Source organism: Hemicordylus capensis, chromosome 3, assembly GCF_027244095.1.
Source record: "Hemicordylus capensis ecotype Gifberg chromosome 3, rHemCap1.1.pri, whole genome shotgun sequence".
Lineage (NCBI taxonomy): Eukaryota > Metazoa > Chordata > Lepidosauria > Squamata > Cordylidae > Hemicordylus > Hemicordylus capensis.
This window is the reverse complement of record NC_069659.1, coordinates 128,032,946-128,045,520: the sequence shown is the minus strand read 5'-3', so window position 1 is coordinate 128,045,520 and position 12,575 is coordinate 128,032,946. Positions and strand designations below refer to the sequence as shown.

Genomic DNA, 12,575 nt, shown 5'->3' with positions numbered 1-12,575 from the left:
TTCTGACACTAGTTGAAGCAGAACAATACTTAATCCTACAACACAGTTCATTGCATTGCATCTTCAACCTGATATGTATAAATGAATAATCTGTAGACCATGTAAATTATGTATGTGTGAATTACATGTAAATCGGTGTAGGTGAGGAGAGTTCCTGGAGCCCACCATTCTAGAGAACTGGTCTTCTGAAAACACAGTGGACTTTCCTGAGCCTGCAACAGAGTTCCTGGTAGAGGCCAAGGGAAAAGGACAGGATCTGTGATATGAAGTTTGTTATTCAGTACAATCTTTTCATGGTATCCACAATATCTAAATAGTAACTTTCTGTGTGTTACTGTATCAGATACTTTGTTAAAATTCATATTTGAATAGGCAATCCTGGCAATATGAACTAAAATCTGTGATTTCTGCTGTCTTCTCCAGAGGAGCTAGTTATAAAACTGTAATCTGGGAAAACCAACTGTGTGCTATAATAGTTTGGCTGTGATTAATACTGAACACTTGTGAAATGATAATGCAGTTTATCCTGAGACCAATTGCTGATGCCTTGTGAGGAGCTGTAGTTGAGACTTTTTAAAATCATAGCCTATTTATTATTTAACATATTTTTTTATACTGCCCAAAACTTGCGTCTCTGGGCGTAAGTGCCTTTTGGGCGGTCACAACTGGAATCCATTTCTTTTTAAAACTATTTTAAATAAACCTACCCAAGATAGGTCTGGACTTTGGTACAGAGCTATGTGCATTTGGCCAAGCTTTTCTTTGTGTAGTGAAGAACCAAGTGAGCAGACATGCTCTCCATGCACATGAAAAGTAACAAGTGACAGGTATTCCACATGTACCCTTGAGTTACACAACTCTGCCCCTCCTGTGAGGAAGGGGAGACAGTGGGTCAGTTCTGAGTCTCTACATCCCATATTAACTTATACCGGGGGTGGGGAACAAGGAGAATCTTGTGCTAGGTGAGTGTGAGAACTGGCCCAGAGTCTCTGTAGGTCAGCTAGATGTTACTTAAGAGATCTGTGATTGGAACACCCTATATAGATTTCTTTTTCTAAACCTGTATCTTAACAAACTTGTTGCACTAATTTTCAATGTATTCAGTTGTAGATACTTTCGTACTATTTGTAAATAATGTAAGCTATAAAGAGCCTGGAAATAAACATATATAATAGAGCAGGGGATAAATATGTCATATTTTTCTAATGAACTATGTTTACACATAGGGTTTAAAACTATAAAATGTGTTAATTGGTACAATCAATTTGAATTGAACAGAACTCTTTTTTGTTCTTCCACAGCTATATCTAATCGGATGATAGAGAGGATTTTCTCAGGCGCTGTAACAAGGTTTTATTATGATTATTGTTTTGAATGTAATAATATCATGCTTTGGAAATAATTGGCAAAGTACACGGGACAGCTGAATTCCAATAAAAAATGGAATGCCTAATGCTGAACATTCAATGCTGCCCTTTATACTACTTTTTCTAAGTGAGGCTTAAAAAGAGATAGGCAAATCTAAACTGATTTCGATCTTAAAGAAAAAATTCTAAGTACAGTTTGAGTATCAGGTAAGCTATGGCATCTCTCTCATATTATTTGCAACAATACAAATAGGTGCTAAGTTTCCAGATGAAAACTTAGGCTTAAATAAATAAACGCCCTGTTAGTTTAGTTACTCTGCAATTGACCCTGCTATGAGTCACATTTTTCTGCCATATTTCTTATGTAGAGCACTTTTAGGTACATCATCAGGTAGCTCTGGTTTAATTTACTACCACCATTGTTGCATAAATACCCTGGCTGCCATTTAACAGTGCTGCTTTTTGATTGAAGTGTGGGCTTTCTGCTGGTCATTGCCACCATCGTCACCACCACCACCAAAAAAAGCCCACCGATCAGCCATAGTTGGCAATGGGACCTCAGTCTGTGTAAACAGTGCTGGGTTTCAACCACATTTGTTGTTACTGTTGCTATGCTGACTATAGGACAGGCATGTATTCCCCACTCCCCATATGTTCCTGAGTATATCATTTTTTCTAGTTGAAAATCAACAGATACAAGGCTGTAAAAGGGAAGTGTGTGTCCGTGCATCCTGAGGAAAGTCAGTCCAGCTGTGTGAGACTTTAAAAATGAGAAATCCAGGTTCAAAAGCCCTACTTGGCTATGAAGCTCACTGGGAGGCTTCAGGCCAGTCACCATATCTTAACTTAATCTGCCTCACAAGCTTATAGTGAGGATAAAATGCCCCAACCTGATTTCCTTGGTGGAAGGGAAGGTGCAAATGAGAGGTGAAAGTTCTGCTGGATTTTCCTTTTAAAGCTTGACAGCCATGCAGTTAAAATACTTATTAAAATACTGCAACCTGTATTTATTCTCTCTCTCTCTCTTTCTCAACATTAACTTGCATCTCAAAGGGGCAGGAAAGCACAAAAAGAAGGAAAAATCAGCTATGCAGATTTTGTATGGTTTTTGATATCAGAAGAGGACAAAAAGACTACAACTAGGTAATGAAATATTCTTAATATATAATGCAGACTTGCTACAGAAGTTTGTGCAAGCCAGATGAATGTGATCTTCTTGCAACCAAAGTTAGACTGCATCTTATTCTATAGGTACTAATGCAATGTAGTTAATATGTATTTAACAAAGTGAATTTTTTAAAAATCTACAGGTGAAACTTGGAAAATTAGAATATCGTGCAAAAGTCCATTAATTTCAGTAATGCAAATTAAAAGGTGAAACTGATATATGAGACAGACGCATTACATGCGAAGCGAGATAAGTCAAGCCTTAATTTGTTATAATTGTGATGATCATGGCGTATAGCTCATGAAAACCCCAAATCCACAATCTCAGAAAATTAGAATATTACATGGAACCAAGAAGACAAGGATTGAAGAATAGAACAATATCGGACCTCTGAAAAGTATAAGCATGCATATGTATTCAGTACTTGGTTTGGGCCCCTTTTGCAGCAATTACTGCCTCAATGCGGCGTGGCATGGATGCTATCAGCCTGTGGCACTGATGAGGTATTATGGAAGACCAGGATGCTTCATTAGCGGCCTTCAGCAATTCTGCATTGTTTGGTCTCATGTCTCTCATCCTTCTCTTGGCAATGCCCCATAGATTCTCTATGGGGTCAGGTCAGGCGAGTTTGCTGGCCAATCAAGCACAGTACACTGTATACTTTTCAGAGGTCCGATATTGTTCTATTCTTCAATCCTTGTCTTCTTGGTTCCATGTAATATTCTAATTTTCTGGGATTGTGGATTTGGGGTTTTCATGAGCTGTACGCCATGATCATCACAATTATAACAAATTAAGGCTTGACTTATCTCGCTTCACATGTAATGCGTCTGTCTCATATATCAGTTTCACCTTTTAATTTGCATTACTGAAATTAATGGACTTTTGCACGATATTCTAATTTTCCGAGTTTCACCTGTATGGCCTTGAACTCATTCAAGCACAACTGAAACACTCCTGTATGGAGATTTCCATAGCAATGTTTCCCATTCTGCCTAATTACATGCAAGCAGTGAGACTGGCCATTTCAAGCAATGAGGTCTCCGTACCCGCTCCTATATCTCCACTCACTCACCCCCCGCAGATACTATGAAAATTATTTGTGTAGTAGCTTAAACCATGCAGAGCATCTGCACATTAGTACTTGATTGTTCCCCTCACCCCTGCCACAGCCCCCCTCACCCCCTCAGATCTCTATCTGTCCCTCACCTGAGCCACACTCCTCCTCCATCTGGTTGCTTCCAACCCCCTCACCCCTCGTGGTCACTCCTCCATCCCTTTCCTCCATCCCCCTCACCCTTCTTGGTCACGGCTGCAGCGCTGCTGGCACCTATTGGCCAAGCCGCAGCCCCCTATTCCCAGAGACCTCCCCACCCTTACCCAAGCCCTGCTCCTCCCTACAGAAGCAGCAGCGGCGGTTGACCAGGCCCTTCTTCACTGCTACCGCCACCATGGCCACTCGTTCTTCTCAGGCTGCTGACAGGCCTGGGCCTGTCCCTTGTCTGCCTGCCTCCCTCTGCCAATGGCCTCAGTAGCCCCAAAGAGCAGCAGTGGTTGACTGGGCCCTTCCTTGCTGCCAATAGGCACCTCCATGCCACTTGTTCCCTTCAGGCTGCTGACAGGCTCAGGCTCATCTCTTGCCCGGGCTCATCTCTTGCCCGTCTTTCTTCCTTTCCCTACCTTCTTTTTCTCTCTTTCTCTCCCCTCCACTCGCTCTGTCCCTCTGTCTTTCTTCTCCTCCCTTCTTTTTTCTTTCTCTCTCTCGCTCTCTCCCTCCCTGAGTTAACAGATCTTGTTCATCTTGTTTCCTCATCTAATTCACACAACCACAGCCTCCTTCTCCTTAAGGGGTTGCCTCCCTCACAACCCCTCTCTTCACAAACCACTGCCCACTATCCTTTTATTTATATTTCTCTACTATCAAGAGCAACTTCTGACGAGTAACAGTTGCATTCCAATTGACATTTACCAGTACAGGCTCCTCCTCCCTATCTGCATATGGAATCTCCACTTCCCAAGCACCATGGTACTTCTGCTCTCACAGGCTCCTCCTCACTAGTCGCATATTTAATTTAATTTAATAATTTAATTTAATAGAAATTTAATAGTTGTTTCCCCTTCTGGCTGTCCTGCCTGCTCTTTGGCCTTGGCGAGCCATGCCAGGAACCTCACCTTGCTCCTTTGTAATGCCAGGTCAGTCCAGAACAAATCAGAAAGGATCTATGATTTGATTCCGGATGAAGGTGCCGACCTGGTATGTATTACAGAAACCTGGTTAGGGGAGGCTGGGGGCCCAGTGTGGTCCCAGCTTCTCCCTCCAGGATATTCTGTAGAGGAGAAGGTGAGGGACCGGGGATGGGGAAATGGAGTGGCTGTGGTCTATAATAATATCTCCCTTACCAGGATCCCTGTTAGAGTGTCGGACCATAGCGAATGTGTGTACTTAAGTTTGGGGACCAGGGATAGACTGGGACTTCTGTTGGTGTACCAATCGCCCCACTGACGGACTTGGTCTCGAGTTTGGTGTTGGAGTCCCCAGGCTTGTGGTGCTGGGGGACTTCCAATGTTCATTTCAGGACCAATTTGTCCTGGGTGGCTCAGGAGTTCATAGCGACCATGACAACTATGGGCCTATCTCAAGTGGTCTCGGGACTGACAAACATTGCAGGTCACATGCTTGATTTGGTCTTTCACTCTGATCAGGGTGATGTTCCGTGGGTGGGGACTCCTGTGATTTCCCCATTATCTTGGACGGATCACCATCTGGTTAAGGTTAGGGATGTGCAGATCGGTCCGGAGGTTCAGGATAGAACTGATTACCACCACCACCCCGGTTCGGTCTGGTCTAGAACCAAAACTCCGGACAGTTCACGGATTTTTTTAAAATTTTAAAATAAATGTAAAATTACCTTTAGCCCCTTTGCGGGGCTTCCTGTATGCCACAAGGGGGTCCGCGAGGGTTCCCCTTCCCCCTGCCAGCCTCTGAATCACCGCCGCATTCTGGGAAACAGATCATTTTTGGCCCGTTCGGATCTCTGTAGTAAGTAGCGGCGGCCATTTTGGCTGCCACCCTGCATGCGCAAATGGCCTCTCTGAGGCCTGGCATGGCTACAGGTTCTTTTACATTTGTTCAAAAAAATTTTTTTTTAAGATCTGCAAACTGTCCGGACCCAGACTGGGTGGGGGGGAGCGTGTTCCGGAGTTTGATGGGGGCCGGACTTGGCCAGTCTGGTTCGAATCCAGTCTGGACTCAAACCGAACCGGGCCAGCCAGTTCCGTGCACACCTCTAGTTAAGGTTGGATTCACAGTCACACCCCACCTTGGCAGGGGCGAGGGACCTATTAGGATGGTCCACCCGAGGTTATTGGATCCCATAGGATTTCGAGAAGCCTTGGAGGGATTTAGTGTTGGCTCTGCTGGTGATCCTGTTGATGGCTTGGTGGAGAATTGGAATAGCAAATTCACCGGGGCAGTAGACATGATCGCTCCTAAGCATCCTCTCCGACCTGCTTAAAAACTGGCCCCTTGGCATACGGAAGAACTATGGGGTCTGAAGTGGCGAGGTAGATGACTGGAGTGCAGGTGGAGAAAGACTCGGCTTGAATCTGACACACTGCAACATAGAGCTCATTTGAAGACCTATGCTCAGGCAGTACATGCAGCAAAGAAGTGATTCTTTTCTGCCCATATTGCATCTGCAAGCTCACGTCCAGCGGAGTTGTTCAGGGTTGTGAGAGGCCTAGTATGTGCCCCTTCTCCCTTGAATCAGAATCTGGAACTATCGATTACCCGCCATAATGTGTTTAATGAATTCTTTGTGGGGGAAATCTCTCATATTTGGGTTGACTTAGATTCCATCTCCACAATTACTTCAGTGTCTGATGTAGAGGTATCCAGCAACTCCTCTTATGTGGTTAGGTTGGATCAGTTCCAGTTTGTGACTCCTGAGGATGTGGAAAAGCTGATTGGAACGGTGCAGTCCACCACCTGTCCTCTTGACCCTTGCCTGACATGGCTTATACTATCTGGCAGGGGGGCTGTTGTAGAAGGCCTGGTAGAGTTTATAAATGCGTCTCTGAGGGAAGGTAGGATGCCTCCTTGTCTTAAGTAGGCAATTATTAGACCGCTTCTGAAGAAGCCTACCTTGGATCCCAGAGCTGAGTAGCCACAGGCCTGTCTCCAACCTTCTGTGGCTGGACAAGGTAATTGAGAGGGTGGTGGCCTCCCAGCTCCAGACATTCTTGGAAACTGATTATCTTGACCCATTTCAAACTGGCTTTCGGGCTGGCTATGGGGTGGAGACTGCCTTGGTCAGCTTGATGGATAATCTCCAACTGGGAATGGACAGAGGGAGTGTGACTCTGTTGGTCCTTTTGGACCTCTCGGCAGCTTTCGATACTATCAACCATAGTATCCTTCTGGAGCGTCTGAGGGGGATGGGAGTGGGAGGCACTGCTTTGCAGTGGTTCCGCTCCTACCTCTCGGGCAGGTTCCAGATGGTGTCCCTTGGAGACTGTTCTTCAAAATCTGAACTTTTGTATGGTGTCCCTCAGGGCTCTATATTGTCTCGTGGCTACTCAGGGACGGGCCTTCTCCATTGCTGCCCCAAGGCTTTGGAATGTGCTCCCTAGTGAAATAAGAGCCTCCCCATCTCTGACAGCTTTTAAACAGTCCTTAAAGATGCATCTGTTCACCCAGGCTTTTAATTGATATTGTTTTGATTGTTTTTAATGTTTTAGTCGTCGTGTTTTTAAATTTCTTGTTTCTGTTTTTAACTAATGTTTAACTTTTGTTTTTATCTGGTTGTAAACCGCCCAGAGACATAAGCTTTGTGTGGTATAGAAATACATTAAATAAAATAATAATAATAAATATGGAATCTCCACTGCCCAATCACCACGGTGCTTCTGTTCACGTACTCTTGTGAGAGCTGCCACACACATGCCTTAAATAAAATAATAATAATAAATATGGAATCTCTACTGCCCAATCATGACAGTGCTTCTGTTCACGAACTCTTGTGAGAGCTGCCACACACACGCCTTAGAGAATCTATATATTTAATCCTCGTAGACGTGCCCTTCCTGATGCGTGGACAGCATCCCGGCACCCAGCAGATTGGCTGGGCAGTGGAGGCTCGCGAGCAGCAGGACTCAGGAGTCCGTTGAGTTGCTGCCGGGGGAAATGGTGGTGGGTGGGCGGCAGGACCAGTGGACCCTGTGCCACTGCCGAGGTCAGGAGGTGGCTAGGCCCCAAGGAAGAGGAGGAGGCAGCAACAGGAGCAAACAGGCCGGCAAGCCGGCCAGAAACCATGGGTGGGGAGAAGCGGGCCGGATGGGCGTCAGAGATGCCAGGGGGGAATGTTAGGGAGAAGGGGCTGAAGGGGGGTGGGGATAGTCAGGGATAACTAGGGATGCAAATGCTATGCGCCCGGTCAGCTAGTTATATAGATAGTTTGTATGGAAAAAGTGCTAGATACAAATCTCCCATTTCTTAGAAGATCCTCCCACTTGCCAGTGTGAACACTGGTGAACAGAAAGGAAATGTGAAGGATTTTGGAAAGGGTTCAATAGTCAGAAATTTGAATCCAGGTCAGAAATCATGGCTATTGCACCATCTCAGACTTGATTCAGACCCATAATGTCCAAACATTTGACAATACATGTCATTTTATTACAGTGCAATAAAGTAATGTTACATACAGTATATGTAATGCTCCAGGCACAATGGGCATACAGAATGTTGCTATAGAGTACTTCGGGTGCTGACAGATCAAAAGCTCTATATGTACGCACTCAAGACAGACATTTCTTGATTTTGGAACAACTTGCAAATGGGTCCTTAGTATCCCTTTACTTAATGCAAATGAAAGTGTATTTGAAATAAGATGCTAAACTATTTCTTGACTCATTTCAGCATCGAATACTGGTTTCGCTGCATGGACCTTGATGGGGATGGTGTATTGTCTATGTATGAGTTGCAGTACTTTTATGAAGAACAATGTCAAAAACTGGACAATATGGCCATTGAACCACTGCCATTTGAAGATTGTCTCTGCCAGATGCTTGATCTTGTGAAACCAGAGTGTAAAGGTGATGGGTTCATTTCCATCCTAACATCCTCTCTCCATTAATCCTCTTGCTACCAGAGATGAGATATGATCTCTGAAGCCACTTTGACAGAATTTTCCAAATTTAGTGATTGCATTTAACTGGCAGAAATTCATCTGATTTTGCTGGATACTTCAGATTTTGGATTGTTTTTAATCACCCATTTTGAAAATCAGCAAAACATCAAGTTATCAAAGTGAATAGAAATTAGCCAAAAGCTTACTGAAAAGAGAATTTTCATCCTTTTCAAGAGAATTGGTAATGACTGGGGGGGGGTGTCTGTCCCTTACTGATTCATACTAGATGAAAAGCTGGGTTTTGAGCCAAGCTAACTTTCCAGACTTTAGCAAGAAAAGCTCATTCATCAATGCTAACCCCTGCTAGGGTGGGCATTATCACAACAGTTGATATAGTACAATACCGGTATAAATAAGCAAAGTCTATACTTTAATTTCCCAGAACACTCGTATCACAAGCACAAAAACTTCTCAAATATTTAAATCCTTGCTTCTGATCCAATTTACAGGGAAAATAACTCTTCATGACTTAAAGAAGTGTAAAATGGCAAATGTGTTCTTTGATACCTTTTTCAACATTGAGAAATATTTAGACCATGAGCAGAAGGATCAGTTTTCAATGTTGAGGGTGAGTGCTATTATTTAAAAGAGATTTCATAAACTTAACCATATTCTTAATTTTATATTCACCCAGCATTTTCAGTACAATAAGATTCATGTTCCTGTCTCTAGGGTGCTGAAAATGAAAACCAAGAGATGTCTGACTGGGAAAAATATGCTGCTGAAGAGTATGATGTCCTAGTAGCAGAAGAAGCAGCTAGTGACCAGTGGAATGATTGGTAAGAATAGCTTTGCCCAGAATCGTGCTCCGTTGAGCTCAGTCTAGGCAGAATGCAACAATTTGCCTGTGTGACTGATGAACTCTTTCACTTGACTGTATCAGCACAATGTTTGGTATTTATATCAGGGGTGGAGGGGATACAGGCACAAAGGGAGCAAACTGCCTCAGAGCCCCACAGGGTTGATAGCCATTAATGTGTTAACTACTAAGCATTAGGGAGGAGATGCAGAAAGAGAGCCCCAAGATCATATTTTGCTCTGAATTTCGTGTCTGTGGCCCAAATCTATATTCATTCTGACTGTGTTGGATATTCTCCACCAAAATGCCCTGCTGTAAAGCAGAATACCAACTGTCTTTCCTGTAACCATTTCAGAAATTGCCATTTCTTTTACCACTCAGTTGCTTACAGCTTATGAAAACTGAAAGAATACAGCTTCTGAAAAAGCAGATGGGGAGAGGTCTTCACTAAAGCTGGCTTGCATGTCCCATGCATGATATCCTCAGACTCCGTTCCCACTGTCACTTGCATAGCTGGCCTTCATTTCTTAATCACAGGGGTCCTAGATGAATTCCTGTGAGACTGAGTCTGCAGAAAACTGCCAGGCCCATCTTCTAGGCTCTCTTTGGGGACTTGGCCAATTGCTTGTGTTAAGGCTGATAGCAAACACAGACATGGAGCACTAGCAGCCATTTCATACTTCTATGTGTGACATGATTAGAGTGAGAAAGCAGCAATGACACTGGGCACTAGGGCAAATTGTTCAATACTAACAGCTGAGTAGAGTGTGCTGTATCACACCGAAATAAGTTGGCTCTAGATTGGAATAAGGTTTTCAGTATCTTTTGGAAGCAAACTTGTCAGAATGCCCTTTTCCAGGGCACTTTGTCAAATCTGTCACTTTGATCTCTTAGTAACGCATCAGGCCTGCTGCAGTGTAAAGAACCACCAGCAGCTGCAACCAGAAACATGGTGATTTTTGTTGGTTTTTAACTGTATGTAAGGCCAAATCAAGGCTAAATCAAATACAAATAAAATTTAATCCAGGAATAACATGAACATGTGTACTCCCTATTGCCAAAAGAAGTTGGTTGTACTGAAGGTTGAGTATGTACAGATGTGACCAATTCAGAAAAAGTAAGTTTGTCTTAATATGGAACTCGCTTTCGCACAACCAGACCCCAAAATGGAGATTTGATGCAGCTGCCAGTAGCTGCTTCCTGGATATGTATTGTAGGAAACAAGCTGAAATAACCACACAGATAAATGGGGGGGAAGGTGCCCCCAATTAATTGAACAGCAGATTAAGCACTGCAGAACTCAGTGGGATATGTTATGACTAACTTCTCTTTGGCCCGCATGTTCCATGTCTGCACTGCTGTGGGCTCCTAAACGACAATGTTGCACTTTCCCACAAGAGTATTAATACTTTCAAGTCGTGCGCCCACATTCCAGAAGCACTACTTGGATCAGAAACATGGTGCTGAAGGTCCAGCAATGTATTGCTGATCCAAGTAGTGCTTCTGAAGTAGGCACACTACTTGAAGTATTGGTGCTCCTGCACAAAAGTGCAACACTGGTGTTTCATTAGAAACCTGCAGAAGAGCTGATGGATACTCTGATATAACTGCCTGGGAGTTATATATGGACTGCTATAAACACAGGAGCATTATGTAGTAAATGTACAAGAGCCTTCCAAAATTTCTGATTTAATTCCCATATTTTCCTAGTTATGAAGCAGAATTGAACCCTGGAGATCATCAGAAGGCCAATGTACTAAAATATCAGATGGAGAAAAGGCCTTGTTTTGACATGCCTTCACATCTGGCAGATGTTGACTTGGATGAATATGATTATGAAGAAGACTTTGAATAAATTGTGCTTGCTCTATGTAAAAGAATGACTATGTGCAGCAGGTCTGCTAAATCTGTGTAAGGCTTCATTTCCAGAAAAAGTAAACTTAGTTCTATGTGCTTCAAAATTAAAATAATAATAATTAAGATGTGGAGCGGGGGGAGTGAGTTTGTATGGAATGACACCTTTTTTGTATTTATTTAGTAGATTGTCCAATGTAAAATAGACTTAAATTATTTATAGATATGTTGTAATTCCTTAAAGGAAGAATAACTTATCTTCGTGTTTAAAATACATTTGCTAGGTTTCTTGTATTGGTAGTTCTTTTTTTAACAAGATACTAGAATTCTCCCTCGTTTCCATATGTAGCTGTGGCCTTGAAGTCTTCTAACAGAAGTCCAGTAATGTTGGCAAAGAGAAAAGGGTCAGGGCTGTAAGTGAAGGTCTCAGTTCATCACTCAAATAAAGCATCTCTGGACAGGCTAGATACATCACACATAGTGAAATATGTCTTGCCCTGAAAGAACTTAGCTGCCCCGTCTCCTCTGTTTATTCCTTCTGCTCTTTTCTCCCATACCTACACAAAACTGGCTTTTATTGATCACACTTGACTGCAGTAGGTATTTGTACTCCATGTCAAAGGAACCAATTTTGAAATCTTGTGTATGTTTCTTTTATCTGTGATATGCACTAACCTTGTTATGGGCATTTGGTGTGTTTCTTCAATGGTTAGCTATTGACACATTCCATGAATATTAATATCAATAGTGTCAGAGCAGCTGAACAAGTTGATGCTTCACTTGCCTTTATAAAGTGGGACTGATTACTGGATAAGCTAGATGTTGCTACTCCAGTTTGTTTGTTTGAAAAATCATAAGGTTTGTAGTGCCTTAATAATCCCAATGTTCAAATGACTAAATATTTAAGGAAAACTTCTGGTAGACAAAAGATGTAAGCTATTTTGTTTGCAGTGCGGATCTGTTAAAAGCATTTAATATATTATGGTGGTATTTTCAAATAAAGGTTTTTTCATATATGTAATCCATGTGTTCAGTACTCACTACATCAAGTCTTTAAAAAAAAAAAAAAAAACCTTTGACATAGAACCATGGAAGTGAGCAGGGCAAGTATCTGGATATTGTTCACATGGATTCCCATTCTGCCACTCATCCCATAACAATCTGAAGTGAGTGACTAGAGCTCCCATTTTGCTCCACAT

The 12,575-nt window shown here is 42.7% G+C and overlaps 1 protein-coding gene across 3 annotated transcripts in view; it reads left to right on the top strand.

Moving 5' to 3' along the window:
• PPP2R3B (protein phosphatase 2 regulatory subunit B''beta) overlaps positions 1-12,397 on the top strand; it is a 73,146-nt gene extending 60,749 nt beyond the window's left edge. For all 3 annotated transcript variants that reach the window (XM_053306897.1, XM_053306899.1, XM_053306898.1), the window contains 6 exons: positions 1,302-1,350; positions 2,421-2,510; positions 8,453-8,628; positions 9,173-9,291; positions 9,396-9,502; positions 11,233-12,397. In XM_053306897.1, the coding sequence (XP_053162872.1) occupies positions 1,302-1,350; positions 2,421-2,510; positions 8,453-8,628; positions 9,173-9,291; positions 9,396-9,502; positions 11,233-11,377 (686 nt within the window). In that variant the 3' untranslated portion in view covers positions 11,378-12,397. The remainder of the gene's footprint in view (positions 1-1,301; positions 1,351-2,420; positions 2,511-8,452; positions 8,629-9,172; positions 9,292-9,395; positions 9,503-11,232) is intronic.
• Positions 12,398-12,575: the final 178 nt, after the last annotated feature.